The sequence below is a fragment of the Falco peregrinus genome, chromosome 3, assembly GCF_023634155.1.
Source record: "Falco peregrinus isolate bFalPer1 chromosome 3, bFalPer1.pri, whole genome shotgun sequence".
NCBI lineage: Eukaryota > Metazoa > Chordata > Aves > Falconiformes > Falconidae > Falco > Falco peregrinus.
Window position 1 is genome coordinate 26,491,146 of NC_073723.1, and position 16,525 is coordinate 26,507,670.

The 16,525-nt window shown below is 35.7% G+C and overlaps 1 protein-coding gene across 7 annotated transcripts in view; it reads right to left on the minus strand.

Annotated features, from left to right (window-relative positions):
- The window catches only part of OXR1 (oxidation resistance 1), a 290,254-nt gene that overhangs the window by 31,702 nt on the left and 242,027 nt on the right, over positions 1 to 16,525 (minus strand). For all 7 annotated transcript variants that reach the window (XM_055799409.1, XM_055799405.1, XM_055799408.1 and 4 more), the window contains 4 exons: positions 12,806 to 12,990; positions 8,537 to 9,330; positions 4,494 to 4,662; positions 1,249 to 1,411 (listed from right to left, as the gene is read on the minus strand). In XM_055799409.1, the coding sequence (XP_055655384.1) occupies positions 1,249 to 1,411; positions 4,494 to 4,662; positions 8,537 to 9,330; positions 12,806 to 12,990 (1,311 nt within the window). The remainder of the gene's footprint in view (positions 1 to 1,248; positions 1,412 to 4,493; positions 4,663 to 8,536; positions 9,331 to 12,805; positions 12,991 to 16,525) is intronic.

Below are 16,525 nucleotides of genomic sequence, written 5' to 3' on the forward strand. Positions count from 1 at the left end.
AAGCACTCACTAAGACAGACATACTGTGCCTTAAACCATAATACTGATTACTTGCCACTGATCCCTATGTTGCAAAAAAACCCATCAAATACTTATAAATGCTTTGAGCAAGACTCAACACAAAAATACACTGCTGGTAAAAATACTCAAACAATATATACACTCTAAAAATATGAAGATTCAAAAGACATACTTTTATGACACTAATTTCAATGCCTCAAAACAAAAATTTTCCATGCAAAAATCACTGACCTGCATAGATACTGTTTTGTAACCACAGCCTAACACTTCAGCTAAGTGAGGAGTTTGAAGGCAGAGTTCTACAATTATAAATTTTGGAGTTAAGAAGAAAACTATTACCCATAGTTAGATTACTACAGTTTTTAAAAATTTCTTTTATAGTCTACATATAAACACAAGTATGGATGTCGTTAACTTCAACACTGTCTATTGTGGGGCAGGAGGGAGGAGAAAGAAAAAAGAAAAAACAAAAAAAATCAGTCTTATAGTCAGAGATAGCAATTGTGCCCTCACACTCAAGTTAAACAGCACTGATGGGATACTTCAATATATATATAACAAGAATCAAACTTTTGACTGACTGACACTTGAATGCACAAGACTACAAGTGCTTTAACTGTGTGTACAATACAAAACAAAACCATGCAGACATGTAAAGATGTGTCCATAGAAACACAGTGGACACAGATTCACATGGCAGAAATGTGTTTACTACAGAAAATAAAAGTTCCAATTACATTACATTACTAAAATCCATGCAACAGCATCTTAATGTATGAAGAAGTTATAAATGAGAAGTTACTGGATTATTGGAAAAACATGTCATTAATAGATTAATTTTCTTTTTTTATTGTCTCATCCCTCTTTTGAAGCTTACAATAAGTATTCAACATTCTAGATAACAGGAATAATAAACATCAGAACACTGTCAGTTTACTGGACTGAAAACTAAGTCTGCTTCAAAGTTCCAACTTCTTTGCTGTACTTGCATTCCTTTCAACTCTGAGTTTTAAGTTACAATTTACTTCATACAAGAGTGACTTGTAATTGTGAAATGCTGCCCTGAACTAGAGCAAAGCATTAGGATGGCATAAATTAAGCAGTCATGATCATAGTAAGCAGACTAAGTACATTGCTTTTCTTATTGGAAAGTATTTAACATTTTTTTTAATTAATTCATAGGAATATAGTTAAAATAAAGTAGTCACTGACACTGTTCTTCCTTACCTCCCACTCTTTAGCAGCATCTTCAGTAGTAGATTCTTCACTAGTTTCAGGCTCTTCCTTTTTTTTCACCACTATAAATCCAGGTTCCTGAAGAGATTCCCCAGTATCTTCTGCATATATCTCTGGACTCCACTGGATAAAGAAGACATACAAGTGATCTGTCCTAGAGAAGTCAAGTAATGATACAGGGAAGAAAAACAAGATAAGTTTGTGATCTTTTGGGTCATGCCTAATAATTATGAAGTATTTAAGGTTAAAGTGAAAATACTTACTATTTCATGTTTTACTAGATATTAAGAGACATTTGAAAAAAGCTAGTTAGCTGGGTTTTTTTCTTTTTAATTACGTGAAGCTGATACTGGAGGGAAAATAGGAAACAAGCTGGCAATTAACTAGCTATGTTTTCATACACAAGTACAGTCCTTCAAGCACTTCTATTGGAAACTTCTGTTTACAATTGAAATAACTTCCGAAACAAAAAACCCACACTAATATTTTTTAAATATCTTATTTAAAGTAACTTAAAAACGTAAATGAAATTGTCATTTAAAAATGTCTGCCTATCTGTTTTGTCCACCCCTGAATAAGAACTGAACACTCCCAAGACATGTAACCAAGATACACAGACATGGAGAATTACTGCCGATATGAAGAGGTACGGCTGGAAGCGTGCATATATATAGCTAGATCAGAAACTACAGACTATTCTAACTGCAGTACATACCAAGATTCAAATTTGCCTCCTTTTAAGTTATCTGCCACAAATGTTCTTCCAAACTAGAGAACCATAATGCCCAAATTCGCAGAAGAAAGTTATTTACAATCCTAATAGATGTCCGTCTATACTGTTTAAGTATTTCCTGTAGGTGCACAGATGGAGCATTTAGAAAAAGGACATGCAATGAATCTACTAGGATCTCTTCATCATGGAAAAGACAGCTTCAGAGCTTTATGGCTCTGGTTCCCAAGGGTTTGAATATTCTTTATGTCTCTCTTCAAAGATACTTGCTACAGTGACTCTGCATGCTGGATTAGCATGAAGAACAATATTTAGCCTTTTGCCCCCCTACCCCCTTCTTACTACTTACAAAACCGAATACTGGAAGAACAGCAAGAAAATACAGAACAGCAAAGTCTTTCAGAACTGCAGCTATAACATTCATGTGCTTCTATGTCTAAAAGGATGCAGCACACAGGCATGTAATAGCAGTCTCACAACAGGGTCAGTTATTTCAAGTCCCTCTTGTTAAAACTAAGGATCCTGCATAACACTGATTAAAAAAAGAAAAGACAATTTTTTCTGACAGTAAGAGAAAACAGAACATTTCAGATGCATATGGCTAGATAAATTCTATGACAAAGAACAAGAAGCTGCAGACTTCTCATGCTCTGAATGAGGTACCAATTTTAAAGTCTTACAAGTAGAAAAAATATACCAATTTTCACTTTTTAAGAACCTGAAATTGTGTATAGTAATAGCAGTTAAAAAAGTAAATAAAACTTGATGTTTAAGGAACTGTAAGGCACTTCTCTTTTGAGAATAAGAACACTGAAATGATACAGGTTTGTCAGACCTCTACTTTTTTCTCTTTCTTACTTCTAGGCGACAAAGACAACTGAATTGACGTGGAATATTTTGACCAAAGCAGAGTAGCACTCAGCCAGGTTAACACTGAACTAAGTAAACAAACACCCCAGTACCACCACATGTGACCGTGTACAAAAACATAGGACACACACTGGATGGAAAAGCCACAGATTACTAATTCCCCACGCAGCTAGAAAGAGAAACCCTTCATCAGTGGAGTAATTTCCAAGGAGATCAGATACAGATGGCAAACTAAGAAGTGTTTCTTCCAAAATACATGGTAAATTCTGCTTTATGCTGAAGATAAGTGCTGCTCTGCTACCTTGGAAAATGAACCAAAGAGACAGTAGTAATTTTAATCAGTTGACCTAGACATCATTGCCATACGTGAAACTTTGACATTTTCAAATTAAATATGATAGGAATTAAACACTCAAGTTTGAGCTGATATAACCACCCCAAGAAGTCACCTGGCCCAGGCAGGATTAACTATATCAGAATCAGTATGACAGACATTTGTCTCAAGAAATACCATAATCTCCACCACTTAAGGGTGGCAGGGATGATGTTTAAAAGCAAGTTAGTGATTCACTAGCATAGACTTAATTCTCACTGTTTGAAAACTCAAATGTTTTGATGCAATTTCAGTCTATTACACATGTCCATTCACAGTGGACATAAAGACTACTGCCTTTCTTGCTGCAGCCAGCTTTAAAGTATGAAATGAGTTTTATGTTTGTATCAACCTTTTCTCCTTTAGATTAAAGAACCCCACTTACTTCTAATTTTCTTTATATGTTACACTTTCTAGGCATTAATTAGTCTTGCTGCTTTCCTCTGGACTCTCTCCAAATGATCCATATCTGTCCTCAACTGCAGTGCCCCAACTGGACATTCTATGCCATTCAGCTCAAAAGAAAACATGGAAAAGCAACTTGATCATTGCATATAGGTATTTATACAAGATGACAGCTGATAAGTTTTTTGTTGTTTCCTTCTCCCCCCCTCCCTCTTCTGACTAGGATGTAATAATCTCCAATAGCCCCCAAAACCATATTCAACTTGAAAATAAGTCACAGTTTCCTAGCAGTAAAGATCATGTAAGAATGCGAGACTTTACCAGTGAGTGAGCATGGACATCTCATGTCTTTGAATCACTGCAACAAATATAGATATTTTTCCAGTATGTATATTTAAGTTACTTCCTGGAAAATTTTCATGTTCCATATATAAAGATAAGACAAAAGAACCCCAGCTAGCTCTTCTGAACTCACAGCTCTAAGCAGAGAGAATTTTTAGAAAGTTTCCAAATAATGGGAAGCACAGCTAATGAAAACAAAACTTGGTTGCAAAACTCACTTACGCCACCAGACACCACCTACTTAAATCTTTCTTATTATACAAAGACAAGCCTAAACAATACCATGAGAAGCTATTGGCTGAACCTTAAAGCAACTCAAGTAAATCAGTAAAACTTTATGGCAACGAGGCATTCCAGTGTTAAGCACAAGCCAATCATCAATATCCTCGGTTGTTGACCCTTTTTTTGTGCGTTGCTTTGTAGACACAGTCGCTGAAAAATTTTTAATGTGCAGAAAAAAAAAAGCTCAAAGACCTATCAGAAAGTGTTGAGTTTTACAGTCTACCTCCTTCTTACCTTTCTTGTGGAACAGCAAACCAGTACTCATGTTTTTTATCCCTCTGTGCATACTGTTGCATTGATGCACTTGCTTGAGAAACGAATGTTTTTCTCATGGGTTTTCCAACCCTGAGACGCAGAAACTTGTGAGATCGATGTCGCCTTTTTTCCTTCGTCAGTGAAGGACCTATTAGCAAAGAAAAAAGTAAGCTATCCACAAAATACAAAAAAGCTTAACAAAACTATTAGCCAATTTTGTATTGGGCAATACAGGTATATGGGACGTAAGTAATAGGTGAGGTAACATAGGTAGGAATAGTTACCTGTTATTTTTTTGTTACATAAACTGCACCAGCAGAATCTACTTCCAAGTACAACACATTTGAATCATGCTAACATTTGTTTCTGCTTCCAACCCCTGATCACATCATGATAGTCTTCCATCCATGCTTGCAAGTATTTCAGAAGGTATTCGCAATGCATATCCCTCAACACTGGATCAGACAGCCCTCCCACTGTTAAAATCATATTCCATATATGTGCAAAAGATGGAGCACTACATAAGCACTTAGGTTTGACTCACATATAGTAAAGCTGTTCATTAGTTACTCTTCATTTAAAAACAAAAGTTCAGGGACTACTAATAATGGATTGACATGAATTCTGATTTGTTAGCTATATCAAACACTTCAAAGGTATCAACACCACTTCAGGATGAAACATACTGGCTGTTGTGGTATGGGGATTTTCCCCTCCAGTAGTATATTTAATTGAACTAATAGAACTATATGATTATGCTGAAGATTTGGATTGTCAAATCAGCACAAGGTAAAGAAGCAACTTTCTCAAAATTGTTTCTTTGCTGGATTACCTGCCAAAAATCTCAGAATAGAAACTCTAACCAAAAGAGAATTTTTAAAAGCAAGGAAAGAAAAATGTAAGTTTAAGAGTTCTTATGATCAGCTATGCCAACAAAGTATTTATCCTACCTCTGGTGTGACATGTACATACAGATACATCACAACTTTCTAGGACATTCACCTTTACAGCTGAAGTTCTCTTCATTGTCTGTGCAAGACTACAGATACACTATGCACAGAAAACATCACCTTCTTGATCTATAAACTTTGCCACTGTATGTTTTTCAACCATATTTTCACCATAAAGATTAGAATAGCATTGTTTCACACAAGAAGGGTTTGTTTTAATAGATAGTTAAATGTGCGCCTCCTGATTTTCAGTTACATTTCAGGATTCTATGTGCAGTATACAGTACGTTAAAACAGTCATAATATGCATGACTTGGAAGTATTTTGTAAATCTGTAAGCTCAGAAGTAAACTGTCAAATAAAAAAACAACAAAAGACAAAAAGAACCCAAAAGAAACACTTTCATAGAACTGGCACATGAGCTTTGTGGCAGTATTACAAGCACTCTTAAACAGTTCTGATATTTGGGATTTTGGTCCTTGAGAAGCAACAGTTTAGACTTCTCTGAGCTCTAGGTCAAAGAAAGAAGTGGGATTTGTATCACAACTTGAAGAAAAGTGAGTGAGATTATATAGATCCAGCTAAGAGAGAATTAGAAAAATTTAGCCCTGCCCCCAAATCTCAAAAGGACTATTTAAGACACTTTTTTCTGGTGTGTTCTCCAATACATTTTTGTATATTTAACACAGAATTAATCAGAAAAAAGCTTCTAGTAATGACTGTTGTGTGTCTTAGGTGTTTTTTTTTTCTTTTCAACCTGTCAACACCCAACTAAGCAGCAAACAGACATGATCTTTAATGAGATTTCAGCTTGTTTATACACACACAAAGTTATAGACCATTACAACTTCTCCAAGTATCTCCTAAATCTAGCTTTTATTTCACTCCAGTGGTTACTGTGCCTGTATGAAGAGACAACAATATAAGAGTCCTGGGTAATTTTTTTTTTTTTTTAAAAAAAGGCAACATTCAAGGGAGACCTTTTTAACTCTTCTAGTCTACTCACTGTTAACAAGTTGCATTGCATCACCTATCCAACATTCAAAACAAACAGATCATTAATAACACACTCAAAAATGTGACCTCTGCAAAAACCAAGACATGGTAGTTCCCCAAAATCTTAAATTTCAAAACCCCCACAAAAGAGAAGCAATTAAACTAAAAGTCTTTACTATACGCAGGAGATAAAAAGGCTATCTAGGTAAACTAATGAAACAAAACTCAGAGTATGACTACTTTGGAGTTTTAGTCCCATAGACAGAATATTGCACTGTTTCTTGTGTTTCCTAAAACTTGCTGGTTTTACTGACATATTGTTAATAGACCTGTCATATTTAGTCTTTGATGACCTTCAAGAGGTTAAGAAATACATCTATGCTTTTACCTTGGCTCTATTTAAACTTGCCAGTAGACAAAGCCAGTAGAAGCTTCACCAAATCTGTCTAGCTTGAGAAATATTAATTCATAATTTACTGTTTTATTTGCATTATGCTAATACAACATGCAAGAATAAGAAACATACAATAATGCCAATTGAATTTGGACTGAAATAATTGGCAAAAACCTCCAGAAAGTAACCTGTGCTTTTCTTTGTTTCTGTATTATCCCCACAGCCTGCAGTGAGGCTGTAACACCACATGCAGGTTTCCACCCAGCACTCCTTATTCTGACCATATGCAGACACTTTTTTGATTATGTACTGTTACACAGTATGTACATACAAATTGCATCATGCATGAAAACACTGCAGATGCACTCACTGATACAATCTTTTAGAAAACCACCAGAACTAAAGCATCTAATATAACTGAATTACAAACAATATTGATGCTTGCATTTTTTAGAAGTCACTATCAGCAGCTACTGCTAGCTGACATTTTTGCCAGAGGATTTCCTCTAATATTTAAGGCATTTTACACCTTGTAAGTCAAGCTTATCACAGAATGATGCAACTATTAACCGGCTTCAGATTTCAAAATTCAGTTACTTCCGTAACAGAAGGAAGAAAACAAACCGCAAAACCATCATATCAGATTCTGAAGCATAAGGTAAATTTCTGTCAGCCAAAGAATATACCCCTCTATTCAATACTATCTCAACTTTTAACCATTTGTGTAAATAATCTGACCTTCAAATGCACCTATAATGCCTGTCACTAGATTGTTTTCTTTCAAGCCCCCAAAATATTGTACAAATAAAACAACTAGCTTATCTCCATTAGTAAGATGCTAAGGCATCAGAAAGTGACCTATGAATTTTTTATAAAGCAAAATCAAACACATACAGAAGCATCTTTAAGTTACTTACAAAAGATGCAGCATTTTTATATGAATCTAGTAACTTCAGCCTTCCAACATAACTTCCAACTAACAACCCCAGGGCCTGATCTTGTAAAGGAGAAAAGGTACTCAAGAAACAAACCTAGTTGTTCCCATATTCATAGCATTAGCTTATTACCATGCAGGTCTTTATCCTAAGAAATGCTTTGTGTGTGCTAAAACTCATTCTAATCAGCATAGAAGTATGACAAGATGCAAGTGAAACAAGAGTTCTGGATGTATCAGTGTTAAAACTCCAGTGTTTGTTGCTCACATCATAAATGGTAACCACAAGGTAGACATGCTACAGGTAAGATTAAATTCATTCCCTGAAATTCATTCATACACATGTACATTGAGATCACAATTTAAGCAACAGCTAGGTAATTGCTAAAGAACATGTTTAATTTTGAGCTCTACTGTGACCAATGCATCACGGACCTAATTTTACAGGCTCATTTAAGTCTTCCCTACTAAGATACTATATTGCCGTATGACCGCAAATATAATTTCAGTGAGGAAAAATGACAGCAACAAATGTATCTGCATCTTCAGTTTCCTGAGGAATATTTTCCCCGCTGGTTTATATAAGGTACAACTTAGGCATATCTTCAAGCCAATAAGAAATACAAGCAATATATTTGGGGAGATATGTTCTACAGAATGAAAACTGACAGGAATTCTAACGAGCTGGAACGGGATACATCATAAATCTGAAGGCTAACGCTGTATTTTCAAGTAATGACTCACTCACCTTCTAACTGCCCATCTCCTGCAGTCACAGTTTTCTGACTAATTTCTTTCTGTGAATCCTGTTGCACGTTCTGTCTTTGCTGCTTTGTTTGTTGCATAGTGTGGGTCTTCCAAAGTTTGCGGAGTTCCTCAGCTTCTGTCTCAGAGTCTTGAGTTTGCTCTCTCACTACTTTTCCTTTGCTGGTTGTCTTTTTCTTTTGAGAGTCTCTGGTATCTTTACAACATGGATATTCCTCTTCCATCTTACTGTCTCTTTCTGGTTCTTTCCCTAGTGAGGAATCTTGATTGTTGCCCACTGCTGCCTCTTGGTCATGCTCTTCACTACCATGTGATCCTTGCAAAGATTGCTGGAGGACATCTGCAATATTTTCACTGGGTTCTTGTACTCCCTTTATAGACATTTCAACACCTTCTGAACTTAAGCTGTGGGTGCCAAACTGTTTAACATTTACAACCATTTCAGCACTCGGTTTTAAGTCACTGGCAGCTTCATTTGAGTCTGAAATGATTGTTAAACATTCAGCACTAGTCTGGTTTATTGTCTGGACAGATTCTGATGATGCTCCAGAAGATTTCTCTTGTCGAAGCTCATCTGAGGAAACAAGTTCCTCACGTATTGGAGAAAGTTCTGATTCTGTGAAGACATCTTCTGAAAGGGACTCCTCTGTGCTCCTTGGGGCAGTACTAGCACTGTCATTGCCTGTATCCCGAATCCTGGAATCCATTTCATCTGTATTACTCTTCGCAGCTTTCTTGAAATAGCAAGGTTCCCTTACAGACAGCTGTTCTACATCTCTGTTGAGCAAATAAGAATGTTGTTATAGCAGGTGCCTTTTACATCAAGCTCTTTTCTTTACTAAGTTTTGTTTAATGCTGAAAAATTTGAAGGCGCTTTAAAAAAAAAAAAAAAAACACAACAAAAAAACCCCACAAAAGCCACCAACCCCACAGTGAAAAAAACCCAAACTTAATCCAGAGCATCAGGAATAAGAAACAAACATAAACCATGTTCTTGTAACAGTAAACTCATAGCAGACCTTTTGGCAGCATGACACAGTTAAGACTTCTAAACTTCACGACACTGCGTTCACAAGGAGAAACTTTCCTATGACACCAACAGGATTGTTTGAGATGATTAAAGTGCAAAAATAAAACCCGGGTGAACAACAACAAAAAGCTACACACAACCATAATCTCCAATACTAGGTAGAAACAGAAGGTAGAAATCTTCCATGGTCTTTTAAGCTTTGTCTATCAAAGAGGCCAGTACAATTCTATAGATATGTCCCACCCTATCATGACGTTGACACCTAGCTCACTGGTAAGAAATGAATGGCAGAAATCATCTGGTCCAACCTTAACTACCTAAGCTAGTCAATGAAGAACAGCAGGAACCATCAGAGTAGATCTTTCCATTCTGCCTATGGAAAATACCCAAAACAGTTATAGCTTCTTCATCAGTCTGGTACATAAATTTGAGGCAACCTGTTATACAAAATAAATTGCAAAGTACTTGATACAATGAAACAGTTATGAGATGAGACATCAAATGTTGATAAACAGCGTAAGAAAAAAGCAAGCATAACTCCCCCCCCCCCCTTATTTTCCACAAAGGATGTAATATTCAAACCTGCCTTTCAAAATACACTAACCAGGAATTCTACGAGTTTTAGAAAAGGATGACTGCAAGGGGACTGTGAACATGCTCAGCTAGATCTACATGACTCATACTCTTCCACTGTTGTTGAAAAAACTGAGCAGTACACAACCTTCATAAAAAAGTTCTCATATTTAAACATACTTCTGACTGGAGTTCTCAGTATCATCTCCCTTGTTACCACAAGCGTATTACATCATCCATTACCTAGTACCAAATGCTTTTAAGTAGCTTGTACCTTAACATCCCTTGTAGCTTGTACCTTAACATTGAAGAAGGATAAATCCACTCCACATTTTGAAAACTTTTTATTCAGTTAAGTCATATTACTGACATTACTGATACATTGCTAAAATTCAGGATGTTTGCAAAGCATATGCACCCTCTTACCCAAGTGTTAACACAAAGCTCACATTAAGCCTGTGCTGATATAGTAATTTTGCTTACAAAGTATGTGGATTAGTTTAGGATTTATCACCTATTAGACTGGCTCTTTCCTTAATATTTCAGGATTATGCTGTTAATAGGTTCTCTTGGACAAGCACAATATAAGGGTCATGAAATTCGTAAAACATCTGTATGTTTTCAGGTAAGATTTTTTTGGTCCCAGTTTCAGCATAGATTGTGGCTTATACATAGAAACCATACAACATGAAATTGCAGGTTTAAGCAGCAAAGAATTCATCAGGTTTGTGATCAGTTTCCATTATATCAATAATCATATTTTCAGCATTCAGATTGTTTTTCCAGTTTCAAACAAGCTTGACAGCTGGCAAAATTGGAAGAGGAAGAGAGGGTTAATTATAGCAGTGGAATATGTAGGGGATAAAAAACAAGTAGTGGAAAAACATGATTTAAGTCTCAAATACCTTGAGACACACAGGTCTTGGCAGATCTAGCTGTAGCTGTTGGGACTTCTGGTTACAGAATTAAATTTTATTTTCCCCAAATTTTATGAACATGCTTCAAATTTCAATGAAGTTTAAGGCACCAAAGTGCTGGAACTGAAGAAAATGCTAAGTTAGTATTCCATGTAATAGTTTGTGAAGTTGACAGAAGAGGTCAGCAGCACTGGACACACAGGGCTCTGAACACAGTGTGACCTTTTATTATTAGACATGTTTTTATTCCATATTGACTTATAATATAAACAAAACAGAAAACACACGTGCTACAAGAGCACTAGAATTTTCAGAGCATGGAAGGTAAATTTTAAGTCAACACTGAGTCATGAAGAAACTAAGTATGCCAAGATGACCACTTGTTTTGCAACTGCAATATAATGATTCAAACAGGTAGATTAAAGTGATCTAGTTTTCAAAATCTCATTACTTGCACTATACATCAATTGAAGTCGAAACTCTGAGCAACTTTTAAAAACTCAATCTGGAAAACAAACGTCCAGAAAGCAATCGCGTTGAAGACATCACTGTTCTACGTCGAAAGCCCCAGAAGTACTGCTATAGCAATGCATACATTTGTTGTTCTTTCCAGACAGACATGACTTCAGGCAGCGAACAAGACCATGCCAAGACGCCAGTTTACTACCAGGTCTCTGCTGAAATCAAGCTTAAAAATGGTGCAAGAGAAGTTATATCTTCTGGGTCTCCAGATATTTAAGATTATCAATAGTGTATGCTTATCTATTACCCGTAAGAACTGTACAAGGACATTTTCCAGAGTTAATTAGTATCTTTACACCTTTCTTAAAATGGTTCCTTTTAGGAGTGACACATCAGGCAAACAGCTTTGCCCTCTCATACCTATAGACAACTCTACCTTGGTTAAAGCAGCCCATTTCCCTGAACTAAGATGGTCATGGTAGTCTGCAAATGTTTGCACTTTATGAACGGTGACAGGTAAAATGGCATAATTTTCATTATTTTTTTTTTTATCCCTTTTTTGCTTTAGTGTCAGAATTTATCCTACTTCTGAGGACAGTGTAAAAATTAGGCAGACAGACCAGGATAAAGGTTTCTCATAATGCTGTTTAAAGTCAATTTTTATGCCTATCATGCTAAACACCAGCGATTAAAGTTCATCAATCCAGATTCACTCTGTTCACCCCAAACAAGGCTACACCTAAAGGCAAATATGCAGTTCTTTCCCTAGCCAAAAAGGGAAAAATATGCTCCTAATGCCATAAAATTACACATAAATCTCAAAATTAACCTTATAACCATTTATCAGAGCATTAGGAGTTTGAGAAGCAAGTGGAAAATGGTAAACAAAGATTTGCACCTAAAGCTAAGGTGGACTTTTCTATTCTATACACGAGTTTTTAAATTACCAAAGAATCAAACACATCTGTTACTGTTTTCATAGAGGGGAAGGGACAGAGGAAGTGGTGTCGTCCCTCTTGCTATACGCTGATTTTTAAGAGACTGTTGGAGAAAACTAGAATCCATGTATCTAGAAAAGGATTTATTCTATATAGTATATAAGATCCAAGAAGTTAAGGTAAAGCGTGTTTTTTCCAGGGTCTTTCCAAGCCAATCTTTGATATTGTTCTTCAGAAGGAAAACAACAGCACAAAATGTAGTTTTGCTATGGTCAGCAATATGGCTACAGTTAATATTTACTCAAAGCTTTGTAAATATTATTCAGTCTTACATGGTTAATGAATCCTTAATTTTGCTGTCCACAATTTCCTTATACAGAGCAGCTGACATCACTTCTTCCATTGGACACATGATGCCATACTCTTCACAGCCATTCTCTTGGACCAGAGGATCCATTTTATGAGGATCAAACATTATATTATTTGGCGTCACTAGCAGCACACCATTGACCGTACCCTAAAACGAGAGGGAAAAGAAATGGTAAATTTTCTCTTTCATATTTCAGCTTATTCTTCATTGTTTTTGTAGGAAAAAGGTGTTTTCTAATTGTTTTTAAAGCATCTTTATATTTAAAGCAACTTTATACAGTTTCTTGTGTTTTGTAGTTATCTAGAAACAGAACTGTTTTTCTGGAGAAGCAAATTAACACCATTTACTTTCCCAAGCAGTTTTGTTCCTCACAATGAATTAACAGTTGGGTTGAGTAAAACAAAAAAAAACAAACCAAAAAAAAACCCCCAAAAAACAACCAAACCAAACAAAAAAGAACAATCAACCACAAAAAAAAAACCCAACCAAAAAACAAGGGGAAGGGCCTTGCACCCTAAAGGACATGCTAGGCAGCTGCTCTGAGGAAAAGATACATCCTTCCCAGATAACCACAGGGCTAATTGCTAGTTTCGCAAGAAACTTAGAAACTTCAAGCACTGTTGAAAACCTGACTTTTAAAACATCTCACTTTCCATTTTAACTTAAGAATAATAAAAAAAAAAAGAAATGTCTTCCAAAACAGTCAATTATCTTCATTTTCTTTCCACAAAAGCAACAGCAGTATCTGATACAAGTCATTCTGACTTAATGAACCTCTTGACTGACCGAACAAATACATTTATAGAATTAAACTTTATTAAAAGTATTAAAAATTTTTGAAGATGCAGCTGCATCAATATGCAGGTTTGGATGGATTTAATCATAACAACACTGCTGCAGTACATGAATACAAGTAGATTTTAAACTTCCTAGTACAAAAAAATTTAAGAATGTTGATACGTATACTATGAACTGTAGGGTTCTTACAATACACATACCAAGCCAAACTTACAAAACACTTAAGACTTTTTTTTATTGCCTGCTAAGGAAATGCATTAAACTGTTAAAACAATAGAGTCCGAGTTACAAACTGGGGGAAATCTAGCTTTAAGCAGGATGATAAGCGATCCTTCAGTTACAGAACTTGAATCCTTTACAGATTTAGAAACACATTCAAAATCTTTGTGTTGATATGGGTAGGTGAGAGCATAGAGAGGGCTGCTTCATGTGCTGCTGAAGCTCATCAGGAATTGAATAAATACGCAGCTCACTGATAAAATGTTTAGTAATTACAAACATAGTGTATTGGGGGGATTGTTTTCAAGAAGACATATCAGCTGTTGAATGTACTCTGTATTTGGTCATATCTAGAGTAGTCTAAAAAATAAATTTAACATGACTGCAGAAGTCAGTGAGTCTACTCAAAAGTAGTAGACAATCAAGAGATTTCTTCTCTTTAAGCAAATACTACATCCATAAATTCAGTACATAATGCAGGAAAGCAGCACCATTTCTAGATCTGAGCTCTTTCATTAATGACCACACATGAAGGTGGAATTTTATTAATATTCTGCAGATCTGACCCAGAAAAGTTAAGGCCATAGCCTTGATGGCAGTTGGGACTAAATAACCATTGTAGGTCCTTTCCAACTGAAGTATTCTATTCTATTACTTCACTGCCCATATGTTGCATGTTCTTCAGAACATGCAGGTTAGAGAAAATAACAAAAAGTAAGGTTGTGTGACTGCTGTATCTGAAGGATTTAAACATTCAACACCAAATTCTAAAATTACATACTACCCAGTAGAAACAATCAGGAATCAAGTTCATTGGAAAACTCTTCATTTCAAGGCTAAGATTTTGTCTTCCCTTGCTCACTATTTCATGAATGTTCCTTGATAAATGAAGTACACAGTAAGTACTAAAGCTTTTGAGGCAATGAAAGGAGGTGACATTTTTCTATGAAGGGGTGAGCTGTAACAACTGACATATCACCTGTGTTAACAAGGTTCAATGCTTTACTTGTGCTCTGAAAAGCAAGTTAAAAGACTACTTTAGCTGGCAGCCCAGGTCAAAAACTCATTAAAGAATATTTGATTGTGAAATAAGTTAACTTTCATAAGTCAATTTAACATTGCTTATCTGAACAGTAGAGTCACGTTAGAATAATACATATGAAGAACCAGTCTGCTCCTCATTCAATCATCTTGGTTCCTTGCTTTTAGAGCAGGGAGAAAGTTCTAAAGCCTCTCTCTCTGGCCTAGTTGAGCTGCTGAAAATAATTTGACTGTGAATATATTCTTCAAAGCGAAGAATAACATGAGGGCTTATTTACTAAGCAAAGCACTTTCTATGCTCTCACCTACCCATATCAACACAAAGATATGAGCTCAGTTTTTCCTTTGTGGTCATATTTTGTCATGATGTGTCTTCAGCACAGATCCCTTCTATGTAAGCCAAGTATTTGCTGAACATTTTAGAAACAGCTCTGGCTATTTTATACAAATTCAATTTTCAAAATATTTTCAAAAAAGTATTTTTACCAGCAAGATTGGCCAACAGCATGCATACTATGAACTTCTATATGACTCCAGTATAGCACCAGCATTTGCTCTAACCACCTAGTTTTCTAGTCCTGGAGGAAAAAAATAATTTAAAAAAAAGTCTACAAGCAACTAAATTGATCATGGAAAACAGTGTTTTCAGACATACTCCACCAAATAAGTTGTTACTTATTTCTCTTGGACCATGCTTCTAATTCATTGCTGAGGCAGGGGAAAAAATATCAAAAAGTCTGTCAATGAAACTGAAGTAAAAATGAAGACTCTGCATATAGCTACTGAGTAGTTCAACATGATACTGTTACAGGAAGTTCTGGTTTGTGAACAAAACTCCCAGAAATACCACTTGTAGAAGTCAAGTTTCCTGCATGCGAGACATTCTAAAGACAGAAAATGAATTTCTATTCCAGTGAAGTTCAGATTTTACAGCCTCAAGAACAAATGCTGAGCCACTTTATTACTGAAAAACATGCAGACAACACACTAGGTTATTAAAAACAGATCTCTCCTGTCTTAAAGCTAGTCCAGAAAATTATTAATCTAGATAACCAAGAGCATGCATATTTAATTAGATTAAACTGCACCTGCATGCAGACACTCAATTCTGCATCAGTTTCAACTTCTCTCCATTAAAGTTCCTTAAACCTCATGAAGAAGGGAGCTTTAAATTCTACACAATACCAGAGACAGAAGTTTGAACAATCATTATAAAGGGAGGATTAGAGCCAAACTTTATGATGTAGGTAAGCCCAAACATTAAGATTAGGCAGTTCAGTAAAACACACTGGAAGTTTGGGAGGATTTCCTGACAAGTGGTTTTCAAACAGGTGTTAGCTCTAAATAATTCCATTGCGTTCTTGAACACACAATGCAGAAGAAAAACTAACTCACAATTTATGAAACTTTTATCATAAAGATAACAATATAGTTTTATTCTTTATTTCTTGCAGAAGTTTTGAACCTCAGTGTCCACTTTTTCACTTTATGAATGATATATTTGTGGGGTTTGTGCCTGTATTTCCAGGTTGGTGGTTTTATTTGTTTTGGGGTTTTTTTGGTGGTTTTTTTTTTTTAAGCCTTAATGTTAGTAGTTTACCTACTACTTTTCAAAACAAGGCAA